Here is a 14,977-nt window from a genome sequence, read left to right as displayed (position 1 = left end):
TTTATGTTAGGGTAAGGGTTTGGTATTTAGTTGTGAAGGTGATGGTTTGGTTAAGGGTTAGGGTAAGGGGCTAGGAATTCATTATTCCAATGAGGGCCCTCACGAAGATAGAAGTACAAGTGTGTGTGTGTGTGTGTGTGTGTGTGTGTGTGTGTGTGTGTGTGTGTGTGTGTGTGTGCGTGAGAGAGAGAGAGAGAGAGAGAGAGAGAGAGAGAGAGAGAGAGAGAGAGAGAGAGAGAGAGAGATAGAGAGAGAGAGAGAGAGAGAGAGAGAGAGAGAGAGAGAGAGAGAGAGAGAGATTATAGTTGGAGCTATGGTGGGAGTCCTTTTCTCTGAATCTGTCCAGTGTATAAGATATACTGCAAAAAAAATTGTTGTGTTAGGATTATGAAAAAAACTTCCGGACCTAACTTCCAACAATGGGACACAGACACCAGTCTCCGGGTTGAAAGAGTAGGGCTTTGACCCATCTACCCCCCACCTCCCCACACGCCTACCTGTCAGCCCATACAAACATACAAGCCATACAAACTAGTCATTAGCCTGAACAACTACATGAAAAACTACACCACCTGATTGTGTTACAAATAACTTGCAACAACTTGGTGTACTTATTAAGCACAAGAGAGCTCGTCATTCTGCTTTATCTGAAGAATAAATGTACAGTAGAGGGAGGTTTCTCCAGAGATTTTTTTATTTATTTTGTCAGAGATTTTGTTGTCGCAGAACCACTAACAATTTAGATATTTTGCTGCAGTTTGCAATAATGCATGTATTGCATGATGCCATAAGCCTGGGAGATGAAACTGAACCACTCCACTGGATTTTCTGATAATTACTGGGTCATGAGTTAACATGACCCAAGTCCATTTGCTACAGTGTCTGGTTAGTTGACCTGGGGCTTCATCGATCTTTAAATGGCTTGTGTAAAAGGCCTCTAAAGGCCTATGAATTTAAACAACTATGTCAATGTGAGACTGATGGTTGTGATGGTAGCTGTCATGAAAGGCACACAAATTCAGCTCTGCAAAGTAGCAACAGAAGCATTGTTTGTATCAGCTGTTTGTTAATAACTTTTAAAATGTATTTTCATACAAATTCATGTATCCATTTGTCCCAATTTAAACACTTTAAATAACATGTTAATAAAGCATTTGTTTTTAAAAAGAAATAGTTCCTCCTGGCTGCCTGCACTTACTGCAAGGTGGTTGCACTGCAAAATAACATACCAGCTTATTCTTTTTTTGGTAACGCTTTATAATAAGGTCCTTAATAACCATTAATTAACAAGTAATAAGGCATTGTTCTCGCTTTAGATCCGGTAGTTGCAAAAAGCATAGTTAACTTATAATTAACTTATAATAGATGAGCAATAAAGTATATTTTAATATCAATAAGCAAACAAAATAAGATTAATAAAGGCATGGCAAAGACATAATGGGTGGGTCATGGGTGTTTGTAATGCCATTATTAACACTTATATAAGCTTATAAACACACAATAATGTTAATAAGCATCAATGGTTATTACAAGGACCTTAATATAAAGTGTTACCCTTTTTAAAAAAAAAAAGATTTTATATTTTTAGATTTATTTTTATAATTTGGCTATTATATTTTTTTATATATTTTTTATTTTTATTTTTATTTTATTTTGAGTTTTGGTCTCGTATAGCACTTGAGAGAGGCAGTCCCCCAACATCTTCTCCATTGTTAGGCCACCCAGAAGGGAGAAAGTGACTTTAAATGTTTCCATTTTTGTAACAGATTTTAGCTAGCTATAACTAGCTCACTGTTTGGCTACTTTGTAAGGGTTGAACAGCTTTTTTTTTTTCTCAGATACGGAGTGATGTGTTGTGTTTGCCATTGGATGTGGTTCTGGTAACTCTGCTAACAACCATCAGATGCTTAATTTGAGCTGTAATTTAGCTTTGGTTGGTGTTCTGTAGTTTGCCTTCAAGTCATCAAAATCATCATTGGAAAAGCACTAAAGTCTCCATAAGACAGTAAGCGATGTGGATGATAGTTGGAAGAAAGAGGTGAAGAAAAAGACAGACATAGGCAGAGAAGAAGAAATGTAAAAGAGGAGACAAAAAGACGGACACCAAACAGATCCTCTGTGTTAAATAATTTAACATGTGGTTTCTGATAGTTGGCCCTGCTCGCTCCTGTTAACTCTGTCACAGGCAGGGTGTGTGTGTGTGTGTGTGTGTGTAACAGGTGCTTGGTGGTGTAATGTTCAGGTAGCTCAGTTTGCCAGACGGAGTATTTACTTAATTAAACTGACATATATGTAACACACACTCAAACAACCATTCATCGCACTCGCTACAGACAGATGACAGAGTAAGTAAGAAACAGACAACACTAAAGCTAAATGCTAACTAAACAATGACAATAGTAGCATGTTAAAGTTAACTTGCTACAGCTGTTTACAATATTTAGCACATTCACATCCTAACATTTGCTATTTAGTACTTAACATGCAGCACAGCAGAGGTCTGATGGGAACATTGTGAGTGTTGCAGAGCTTTTGCATGAAATACAATTTGGGCCTTAGGATTGGGGATCAAAATTCTTACAGTTGATTGTCAGGGAACCATGAATGTGTGACCAAATTACACAACAACCCAACCAACAGTTGCCGAGACATTTTCACGAAAAACACAAATTTCAACCTGCTGGTGGCACTAGAGGAAAAGCATTCAGAGTAGGAAGCATCCTCTGGGAACTTCTGTACAAAAATACATGATAACCTATTTTAAAGTTGTCAGATATTTTAGTACAAACATAAGTGGTGGGCTGATGTTGGGTTACTTTTGTGTCTTTTTTATGCAATCAAATATAATAGGTTTGAGAGAAAATCGTCCCACACTGCAAAACAATAAAATAAAGGGCAGTAAAATAAATTTGTGATTAGAAATATATTTTTGCGGATCAAAAACCTTTGTCAGCTTATCCAAAACTTCTTTTGCAGACCCAAAAGTTTTTGATGCAATAGTTTTGTTAGCTGTTGAGCTGAATCTCATGGGCATGACCTATACCAATAGTCTATATGCTAGTTTGGATCAGAATGACGGCTTTGCAACATCTACTGGTAGCGTACGGAAAAAGTGAATTTCTTAAGTCCATAGAGAGGCCCCACGTCATTCAGCTCAAAATCAAGCAAAACTTTTGGAATGAAAAGTAAGCAATTTGCACTTGCAAACAAAAGTTTGTGATAGCCATAATCACAGGGCAGGTATACAAATGATTTTTCACTTTTGTGAACATTGCAAGACTGGGAATTTGGCCGTGTGCTCTTCAACGGCACTTCTAGTTTGTTTGTGTTATTTGTGACTTTGGTATTTTAAAGGGTAACAGAGCGTGCCCGTCACACAAGACCAAGACAAGACTGGCAACAAAATATGCTCCCATTCATTGACTACTAATTCGCTGCACAAACCATGCTGGGATATCTGGTGGCGCAGACCAAGTTGAAGAAGTAGAGCAGTTGCGAGTTTATACAACAATGTATAAACAGTGCTCCTTACAGTGGGCATGCACCTTTTGGATTCACCAAAGTCACACAATAACACAAACAAACAAGTTGTTCTTGACTCATTCCTTAGTAATATAGTTTATATACTCCATTGTAAAGTTTTACCAGCATTAGTAATATTGTCCTCTTGTTTATCGTGCATAACATGCAGAATTTACATTGCAGTTAGAGCCTGTAGTGTATTTATCCATACAGAAATTCAACACCATAGGACACACCTGAGGCGGAAGTGACATCTTGTTGCCATAGGTGACAAGGGAGGTTGTGGGGGGCTGGGTTAACAGTGTGAGTGTGTGAGAGAGAGAGAGACAGGGAGAGAGCAGGAGGATTCTCCCAAAATGTTACTGCAGAAGAAACTTCAAAGAGATCTCAAAACTAGCAGGAGGCTGGATTTTATTTGATATTTTTGATATTTCCTCAACGTGGACGAGAAATATACAGAGAGACGGCACTGAAGGTCACAAACCAGGATACCTGACTCTATTAGACTATAAGACTTTTATATTTTTATAGTTTCATACTTCATCATTTTTTTGTCATCACTTAAGTTGAACACAGGAAAGAGAAGCAGAGGTGATGTTTGACCGTGATCTGATGGAACTGAACCAAGGATTAATCAAATCATGAAGATCTTCCATGTTTTGTAACAACCATATGTGTTGTCCTGTTGGTCCAATCAAGTCTTAGTTTTTTATTTTACGCTGATATTTGGAAATTGTTCACCCGTGTATATAGGGAAGAATTAATACAAACATCTGATCAATTTACACTCCTTTCCACCAGTGCTTGTGGATATTTTTCATGTTTGTGTGGAATAGAAGCCTGCTCAGATCAGATATCATTGTCAGACTGTGTGTGAGTTTGGACTCTGCACATGAAAATGTACAAGCGACGGGAATATGTTGAACTTTATGAGAAGGACCTGGCCAAATGGGCGCTGCTACGCAACGTCAACACTGTGATGAAGCACAGCACACTGCTGCCGGTACGCAACTGTGTGTGTATGTGTGTGTGTGTCATGAGTCATTATTGCATGTCTGTACTCTGTGGGATGTGTGTTGCGTAAGAGACATGCGTATGTTGCCTTGTTTCATGCATCAAATATTAATTATATTTCTCTGTGGCCTTGTTGTGATACCTGTGTATGTGTGTGTGTGTGTGTGTGTGTGTGTGTGTGTGTGTTAGTGTGTGTTACGCTGTGTCATCTAATACTGCAGAACTGTGTGTTAAAATAATTATGCATGAATCACAAGACTGTTGTTTTCTCTTTTGAATCATAATTGTATATCTGAAAATGGTGTTTAGGTTTTGTGTGTGTGTGTGTGTGTGTGTGTGTGTGTGTTTGTGAGTGTGTGTGTGTCTGTGTGTGTGTGTGTGTGTGTGTGTGGCCATGTATTTGAGAAACAGATGACTTTCAACACTGTAGCAGTAGAATAGAAGCAGTGCTTTAACTTCAGTCTTGTACATCACAGAATTCATGAATTTATTAGACTATTATTCGCTTTCTTTCCAAGAGCTTATTGAGATGATTATTATCATTACCATATCCATCATTACATTATAGGAAGTAGCCAAAAGTTGGTTATCTTATCTTAGAAAACACAGGGAAGAAAACAGCTAGCCCGGTCCTTCACAAAGGTAAGAAAATCAGCCCACCAGCAACTCCAGAGCTGTTGGCAGTCAACCACTAATTAGGTGATGGACTCGCTTTGAAGCCCTGAGTGTTACATTTTTGCTGCTGCCATCTTTTTTTTATGGCTGTCACCATAATGAATGGATGAGGAGCCAGAATGTCGCTACGTTGGTTAGTAAGTGGAAATCGTTATTCAAATGAACAGTGAACTCCTTTTGGACTCTTTGTATTTTACTGAAACTGAACAAAAAATGTTTAGCTACCAAAAGGTTCCTATTAACTCTGAGACGAAAACACACACATGACACTGTGGTATAAGTCTGTCAATCATAAGGTAGCTCCGCCCTAAATCATATCCAGCTTTAACATGTTTTTTACTCATAATGGGACCATCATTTCTATAAGAAATTCACATTGTATGGAAGAAGTTGTTTGGATCAACACAAGGGGATAGGAAATCAACCCATTAGTTCATTTAAATGTGGCTACACTAATTTATTCTCTACAATTTTTCATTAGGAAAAGGAAACTTTGGAAATGGATAAAAAAAAGCAGGGTTCTTCATAATAGTTGGATAACACTTCAGAAAATCAGAATGATTTATTAAACACCATTAAGGTTCAGGCTCAAATTGGTGCTGGCATGAACCCAGATAGAATAACTTTCCACACCTTTCAGGTCGACAGGGAGTGGAAGTTTGATGTTAGGTTTACAGGAAAGTATTCCTTTGTTTGCTCATGGCGTTCATTCGACTCTCTGTACTAACCCTTCTTTCTTCTCCTACATAACAACTGTCTGCCGGTTAGATGTCCTTCCTGCCCACCTTGACAAATTCCTGGTATACATTTTCTGTTTGCTCCTTTCCAGAAGCTTCCTGCACTACAGGACATCACCAGGGGTTCATTTCAACCTTTTCAGACTGCACCATTTATTTAAATTCCAGAATCAGTTTATCAATCCTGCCAAATGTTAATGTAACAGCTTCAATAAAGATGGTAACGGAAGAAAAGGTCAGCTCATACAGCTGTACAGTAAGATGATGTGAGACCATTAACCCAGTCTGGCTTGGGTTGAAAAGGTTCATGTCTCCAGACTGCATTAAGCCTGGTCTAGGTGCAGAGTGAAAATGGTTATGATTCAGTTATTTAAAAAAAAATAGCATGCATTTTAATCAGGGGTCTGATCATTAGACAAATATTAAATTGAAACTTATCAATCGCAATCATGTAGATGCTGTAATAGTGGTAATAGTGTAAAAAGTGGTTCTTCTGATTTCTCATGCGATCATCCTCTTTCCTGTTAATCTAACCTTGATTAGAAATTTTGATTCTCTCTCTGGCAGTGATTCAACTAAATGACCCCAATCCCAATCTGTGTTTTGGCCTAATTTTTTTTTCTTTCCAGGGCGACTATGTCTGGTTGGACCTGAAGACTGGTCGGGAGTTTGAGGTGCCAATCGGCGCAGTGGTCAAACTCTGTGACTCAGGACAGATCCAAGTGCTGGATGATGAAGGAAATGTAAGTGCTGAAAAATGTATTCATGTGTGCTGATGTTAGTCCCCATATTTATGTTATATATCATGAAATGCTCAAATTAATCTCCAGGTTCTCAGCTTTCAGATGATGTGGCACTTCTATGTGGTGTCAACCCTACAGAGGGACAAAAATGGCTCTATGTGGGTCTCTTTAGTGTCTTTAATGTGGGAACCAGTTTAAATATAACACACTGATGTGGTAAAAATATAATCCCAGTTTGGGATAAATAAAGTCTATCTATCTATCTATCTATCTATCTATCTATCTATCTATCTATCTATCTATCTATCTATCTATCTATCTATCTATCTATCTATCTATCTATCTATCTATCTATCTATCTATCTATCTATCTATCTATCTATCTATCTATCTATCTATCTATCTATCTATCTATCTATCTATCTATCTCACCAGGAACACTGGATCTCCCCTCAAAATGCCACCAACATCAAGCCAATGCATCCCACCTCGATTCATGGTGTGGAGGACATGATCCGCCTGGGAGACCTCAATGAAGCCGGCATCCTCCGCAACCTGCTCATCAGATACAGGGAAAAACTTATATATGTGAGTACTACTGCATTACTGTCAGCTGATACTGATATACTGTACACCACCAACCTGCTAATCAGATACAGTGAAAGATCTGTAGTATATTTGAGAATATCTGATTGTAATGTTGTCATTAATAAGTGTCTTTGTTATTAATGAAAACACACATTATTGCGCAACACATTCTGGCAGACTACTAATTGTTTGAAGGATCCTCAGTGTTAAGTGACCTTTCAACTTGTTGGGTGGGTTATTTTCTTAAAATGTTTCCACATTGAGATACTCTTGAAAGACTACCAGAGATTTAAACCTTTTTCCACAGCTTGAATGCCACTCCCTCAGTATTACCTGTCAAATCAAACCTCAGACATCTGCTGTTTTCTACTCTCAGCTAAATGTTTTGCTTTTTTATTCTCCCTTTTGCCCTCCTTCCTTCCTTCCTTCCTTCCTTCCTTCCTTCTTCCTTCCTTTCTTCCTTTTCCTGTTTCCTCTGAAGACAAACTGTGGTGGCAGGGTAAGGCAGCTCCTTCATGTCAAGTATGTCTAAAGAGAAATATGCGACAGCTAATAATAATTCACTTAATATATGTATTTAAACCTGCATAGGTTCATAAATAGCAACATGCAATGTATATCCAATTCAACTGTAAACTGCATGGTTATTGCACGTTTTGAATGTTTCATATTACTAGTGTTCTGTCTCATAAACTTTAACTGAAAATAAATCATAGGTTTTATTGCAGAATGTCACTATTATAGTGCAGAAATATGCAGAAAATACAGTTTGTCGTGACTTAAAGCTAAATGGGTTTGTAGGGAAAAAGATACTTTTCTTAAACGTCGAGGCTTTGGAGGTGTCATGTTTCTGCAGGACGAGTCAAAATGCTTCATGTGGCTTAGCAGTAACCAAGCTCAGCACTGCAGCCTGGGTGCAAGCTGATGTCTTTCCAACATGGCCGTCTGTTCTCTCGTAGCGAACACTGATACGTTCTCATTGTCATCTTTCACCATCGGAGCTACGAGACCTGCGTCACCTCATCTAGCCTGCGTGAGCAGACAGCAAAGAACCTGATGTCTTTAACAGGCATTTGGTTTTGTTTTTAACTTAATATGAATTTTAAAAACCTTTTAAAAACTGCACATAACTGTAGAAACTACTCAGTCTAGGAGTCCGCTGAAAAGAGTTTCATCTACAGTACATCTACATTTCCCATTATTTGCTTAAAGTTACTTAAATAACTTTTTTTTGTCCCAGGGACAATTCAAATAAACATGATACCCTGTCTCTAAGTGAGCTTTCAATTTTACTTCAAAACAACTTAACAAATGAATGAAACAGATTCAGGCTAAAAGCAGTAGAACAGATTGTGAGCATGTGTATGCATATGCATGGGACTCGTAGTATGAATATGTAAATTCCTGTGTATGCACTAACATATATGTGCCAATGTGTGTTGATGTAATTATTTTTTCATTCAAAATGATTGTTTGACCAATACTAATCAATCACACTGACCTGTTAATCAGCTACATGAATCAAATGATTCAACATCAACAAACCACTGAATCTCTGGCAGAGGTGGAAATTCTAATTTATGATACTAGTATTTCTATGATAATGCTAATTTATACTTCTACCCTACACTTCATTTAGGAGGTAAATGAACATTTTGCTCCCCAATATTTATCGGACAGCTGTAGTTACTTTTCATATGTTGCTAAATATATTTTAAAAACCTTAAACAGCCCTATATCAGTTGATCTTTTCCTCTCTGTGTGCAGACATACACTGGCTCCATCCTTGTGGCCGTCAATCCGTACCAACTGCTGCCCATCTACACGGCCGACCAGATCCGCCTCTACACCAACAAAAAGATTGGTGAAATGCCACCCCACATCTTTGCCATTGCTGACAACTGTTACTTCAACATGCAGAGGAACAACCGCGACCAGTGCTGTATCATCAGGTAGGAAAGCATTCAGACCAATGGCAAAAGTGGTTGGTAATCTCCGATATGTGACAAAGGTCTCAGGAGGGATCAGTGTGTATGGAGTGAAATATCTGAACAGCTATTGGATAGAATACTGTGCAATTCAGTGTAGGCACTCAGAGTCTTTGTGATCTACGAGTTTAAACCCAGTACAGATACAGATACAGATATTGTGTACTCATTCATCCATAATATTTACCATGTTTAAATATTTCCTGATTAAATCATACGTTTGTTTATTTCATAGTGTATTTATAAGGTAAAGTTAAAAAATATATTATTATTATTATTATTGTTATAATATTAATATTAATATTATTAAATCATCTTTTTTTTTTAACACCGGTACAGTTATGAATTGTAACTCTATATTTGCTGGAAGACGAGTTTACATAGTAATTTGACAAACAAAGCAGTGCAGTTACAAGGAACCCAGAGGCAATATAACAGCAGAACGCCAAGTAGTAAGGCCAAACAAAAGCAAGATACATTTAAGGTCAAATTAAAACAAGCAGGCAAGAATGCAAACAAAATGTATACACAACAGTTATTACAAAAGTAATAGTACCACAAAGACAACATTTCTTTAAAATGGCTCTGTAGAAGTGATTTAAAAGAAGCCACTGATTCTGCAAGCCTTAACTCCTCAGACAGGTCATTCCAAAACCGAAGGACGATCACCTTTTGATTTAAGCTTAGACTGTGAAACGGCCAGAGGATGTGAGACTGTGACTTGTCTAAAAGAGGGTCAATATCTCCACTATGTAGCTTGGAGCAGGGAGTCAGTGTGGAGAAGCCAGTGTTGGGCTGATGTGATGTTGTCTGTTAAAACCAGTCAGAAGCCTCAGCGCTGCACTTTAAACCAGGGTGACTTTTATTAAAGTCATCCTAAATGCAGGAATTACTTTTTTATAGGCTGGAGTCTGAGATAGGATTTGGGAGATGACTGTTATTTGGAGGAAGCAGGTTTAAATATGTTATTAAAAAGTAAGGTCTTATAGTATACAGTACTGACAATAATATCAAAAACATTCACATGATATTCAGCCATTGAGAAGCTGTGCTGTATCCTGACTTTGTTTTATCACAAGTTCATGTGTGTGTGTGTGTGTGTGTGTGTGACATGGTAGTGGTGAGTCCGGAGCAGGGAAGACAGAAAGTACCAAACTGATCCTGCAGTTCCTGGCAGCCATCAGCGGTCAGCACTCCTGGATAGAACAGCAGGTCCTGGAGGCCAACCCCATACTAGAAGGTAGGAACACACACACACACACACACACACACACACACACACACACACACACACACACACACACACACTTAAATACACACATACGACTGGGGTCACACTCACTCATCCATGCGTCCGTATGACATCATCACCTTTGCACTTTAAATTACCTTGTGTTGAATTGTGCTATACAAATAAACTTGCCTTGTCTTTGGTTTTTATCATCTTCCAGCCTTTGGCAACGCTAAAACAATCCGCAATGACAACTCGTCTCGTTTTGGGAAATACATCGACATCCATTTCAACAAGAGAGGAGCCATAGAGGGAGCCAAGATAGAGCAATATCTGCTGGAGAAATCCAGAGTCTGTCGACAGGTAAAGCACACAATGGAAACAATTGTCCACCTGCTCAAACTTTAGACTCTTCAGGATTTTCTCAGCAAATAACTTATGACTATGATTTGTTTTCAGGCATTAAAATCACTAAACACACACACATGTAGAAATGATCAACCCTTAGAGCCCAACATCGATCCATTTTTTGTGCTTTTTTTGGGTGGGTGGGGGTCGTAAGTCAACAGTAGCTGCCACATGGAAGTGGTGTACAATATTTTTTAATTATATTGTGTTGCTTATTTCACAATGATACCAAAGCATTGTGATTGTGGTTGTTATTACATGCGCTTTCATCTCCTCCATTTCTTTCTTTCCATATCTAATGTATTTCATGACATTGTATGATTACATTATAGTGTGTGTATGTTGCATATACTGCGCATTGTTACTTAATTTTAACACTTTAACACTTCATTCATTACTTGTATATGCATACTGTGCATATTCAGAACTATACTTCTGCTGCCAGAGTTAAACCACAGAAATGTCTTTCACACAAATATTTGCACAACTTACTAATTATAGCATCAGGTATTTAATTGTATGTATTGTCTATTGCTATTTTCAAAATATAATATCTCATTTTTTTATGTAATTCATTCAAAAGGTGTAGTTTTTTCTCAGTTTTTCTCTGTGCTGCTATAAAATGTGAACATCATGTTAATCATTTTTCCTCTCTCTGCAGGCCCATGATGAGAGGAACTACCACATCTTCTACTGCATGCTGAAAGGCATGACGCCAGATGAGAAGAAGAAACTGGGACTGAGCAAGGCCACCGACTACACCTACCTGACCATAGTGAGTGTAACATTCATCCCTGAGCTGTGTCAGTCATGTCTTTATAAACCCGTGGCTGTTGCGGCGCTCAACTATTTGACATTTGCAGTTAGTCACTTAAATCAGAGCAACTGTCAGGATATCCTGCTGTTCAGGTATTGCATAACGACAATGAGCTTAAAAGGGAAACTTCCCCTTAAAAACTGACAAAACAGATGTGAAAAAGTTTGGATACTTCCACAAACTATAATACAAGTTTGATAATAAATAGAGTCTCAGGGATGTAAAACGTCAGCTCTTAATGTCAGATTTGAGTCATTGTAGCTCCAGTTTTTACCTCACATGTAATATTAACATTACATTTGATCACAGAGCTGAGCTTCTGTTTTAAAAATAAATAAAAACCTGGTGATCTTTGCAAAATCACAATAATGTAATAGCACTTGTAGCTGTCCTGATTATATTCTTATGTGATAAGAAGTTGAGATACTTCCACCAGCTATAAAATTAGTTTGATAACAGAAGAGGTTTCAGGGATGTGAAACACCTGACAACATATCAATTGTTATGTTTTGTCTTTTACACTAATTAGAATATAAAAAGACAACAAAAATGGGTAACGCTTTATAATAAGGTCCTTAATAACCATTAATTAACAAGTAATAAGGCATTGTTCTCGCTTTAGATTCAGTAGTTGCAAAAAGCATAGTTAACTTATAGTTAACTTATAATAGATGAGCAAAAAAGTATATTTTAATATCAATAAGCAAACAAAATAAGATTAATAAAGGCATGGCAAAGACATAATGGGTGGGTCATGGGTGTTTGTAATGCCATTATTAACACTTATATACGCTTATAAACACACAATAATGTTAATAAGCATCTTGTAAGGACTTACAAGGGCCTTATTACTTGTTAATTAATGGTTATTACAACAAAGGACCTTAATATAAAGCGTTACCCAAAAATGTTCTTTTATTCCCACAAACTGAGTCCATCTCTCTGTTTCTCTGCAGGGTAACTGTACAGTGTGTGATGGCCGGGACGACCTGAAGGAGTACTCCAACATCCGATCTGCCATGAAGGTGCTCGTTAAAATACCACACACTGATTATAGTTAAGCAAAGAGACATTATTGCCAACTCTATGTAAAACTTTATAGCTTACTAGCTGCTTTAGTAAAACTTAGATCCTCTTGTATTTTAAAGAAACTGGGATGTGATTCATTTTCTTTTCCAACCAGGATTTCCCTTTGCTCTGTTCTGCAGGTACTGATGTTCACAGACAAAGAGAACTGGGAGATTTCTAAACTTCTGGCTGCGATATTACACATGGGAAACCTCAGATATGAAGGTAAAATGACAAGCACAAATAAGAAAAAAGAATATTTATATATATATTTATATTTTGACTTTTGTGATTTATTTGTGTGCAGCTCGTACCTACGACAACCTGGATGCCTGCGAGGTTGTCCGCAGCCCTAACCTCACCACTGCTGCCACGCTGCTGGAGGTCACGCACGCACACACACACACACACACACACACACACGCATGCATGCACACACGCATGCACGCACACACGCACACACGCATGCACGCTCACACGCACGCACGCACACACTTTTTAGAATTGAAATATATGTTAGATATACTGTACTTGACAGCCATTTATGGTCTTTTCTCATTCTTTCTTGAAAAGAAAGAGGTTTTCGGCACTTTTAAGCTGTATTATATATAAATAAGAAAAAAGATAAATCTCAAGGTGAGGAGCAAAGAAAAAAGAGTATAAACAGGACATCCATGCTTTTATGCATGGGGTAACTTTGTGTTTGTATTATGTAATCAAAGAGAATACTTTTGATTGCAAAACGTTTCAAACTAAATTAAGAACTAAAGAGCAGAGCTATGGACACTGCAATTGAAAATATTAACTGCAACTGTTTAACTGCAAGTAAAATAACTTTAAAATGTATTAATACAAATCAAAAACCTTTGTTTTCAAATCCAGAGGTTTGCTTTTTAATGCAAACCTCTGGATTTCAATTATTTAATTGTCAATTGTTTTGCTCTTAAACATATTCTGTTTGCTGCATAATAACGACACAAAAGTAGCCGAATAAACAACAAATATTAATAATGAATTAATAACTATTCAGGTCAGGTATTTTGATAGCTATCAGCTACCTTTTGTTTAGATTATATTTAATTTCAGTGTGGCTTGAAGATGAGTTGAGGTTGAATGTGTGTGTGCTTGTGTGTTCAGGTGGATGGTAAAGATCTAATGAACTGTCTGACAAGTCGAACTCTGATCACCAGAGGAGAAACTGTCTCCACCCCGCTCAGCATGGAACAAGCTCTGGATGTCCGGGATGCTTTTGTTAAGGTAAAATACTGAATTATCAAAACTTATTTCAATACTGTCTTTTATTCAACACATATGGCCTTAAATATGAGCCAAAAACTAAGATCCATTACAGGAGGTTATAGGCACCCTGTAGAGATTTCTAGTCAAACCTGTTGAGTGTCTGAAGAGAGTAATAGACCAACACCATTTTGATTGATTTCCCCTTGTTTGCACGGTAAAAATACACAATTTAGCAAAATTGTAACATTTTGAGATGTCTTATCAAACTTCCCAACAGCTGTTCAATTGATATTTTCAATTATCCTTCATGTATTTTCTCAAGGAATCATTGAGGGCAACCCCTCATTAACAATGGTGTTGAGAGTACAGAGAAAACACAAAACAGAGTACAGAGAAAACACAAAACAGCACAGACAAAAAACATGCAAAAACATTAAAAACAGTTACAGTGAAAGGCAGAGTTATTGGTTATCAGAGTTTTAAACTGGCCCATAGTTATAATTGTGTTGAGTTTGAGTGAATGTTGTAAGATGTTCCAGGTAGATGCAGCAGAAAAAGTGAAAGCAGTTTTTCCAAATTCAGTATTTGTCCGGGGAACATTGAGCATTAAGCATTAATCACTAGAGCGTGTTGGATAATTACTATGTGACCAGTTTAATAAAGTGCTGAGGTATGGTGGCATGTTGCCTATCAAGACTTTATAAATGAAAAGGAACCAGTGCATGTCTCGTCTCACAGATAAAGGTGCCCATCCCACCTTGTTGTATAGGATGCAATGATGGGTGGAATAACTGTCACCAGTGATGAATCGGAGTGCCGAGTGATAAACAGAGTCCAGTGAGGTTAGAGTGGAGGCAGAGGCTTGTCTATAGATAACATCAGCATAATCCAGAACTGATAAAAAGACAGCCTGAATGATCCGTTTCCTACAAAACAGAGGGAAGTTT

The 14,977-nt window shown here is 37.6% G+C and overlaps 1 protein-coding gene across 1 annotated transcript in view; it reads left to right on the top strand.

Annotated features, from left to right (window-relative positions):
* Positions 1-4,414: 4,414 nt before the first annotated feature.
* myo7aa (myosin VIIAa) overlaps positions 4,415-14,977 on the top strand; it is a 47,511-nt gene continuing 36,948 nt past the window's right edge. The window contains exons 1-11 of the mRNA XM_059331539.1: positions 4,415-4,525; positions 6,578-6,691; positions 7,127-7,279; positions 9,047-9,231; positions 10,386-10,507; positions 10,719-10,861; positions 11,568-11,681; positions 12,680-12,748; positions 12,932-13,016; positions 13,099-13,175; positions 13,929-14,048. Of these exons, the coding sequence (XP_059187522.1) occupies positions 4,415-4,525; positions 6,578-6,691; positions 7,127-7,279; positions 9,047-9,231; positions 10,386-10,507; positions 10,719-10,861; positions 11,568-11,681; positions 12,680-12,748; positions 12,932-13,016; positions 13,099-13,175; positions 13,929-14,048 (1,293 nt within the window). The remainder of the gene's footprint in view (positions 4,526-6,577; positions 6,692-7,126; positions 7,280-9,046; positions 9,232-10,385; positions 10,508-10,718; positions 10,862-11,567; positions 11,682-12,679; positions 12,749-12,931; positions 13,017-13,098; positions 13,176-13,928; positions 14,049-14,977) is intronic.

The sequence above is a fragment of the Centropristis striata genome, chromosome 4 (assembly GCF_030273125.1).
Source record: "Centropristis striata isolate RG_2023a ecotype Rhode Island chromosome 4, C.striata_1.0, whole genome shotgun sequence".
Classification (NCBI taxonomy): domain Eukaryota; kingdom Metazoa; phylum Chordata; class Actinopteri; order Perciformes; family Serranidae; genus Centropristis; species Centropristis striata.
This window is presented reverse-complemented; position numbering and strand designations above follow the sequence as displayed.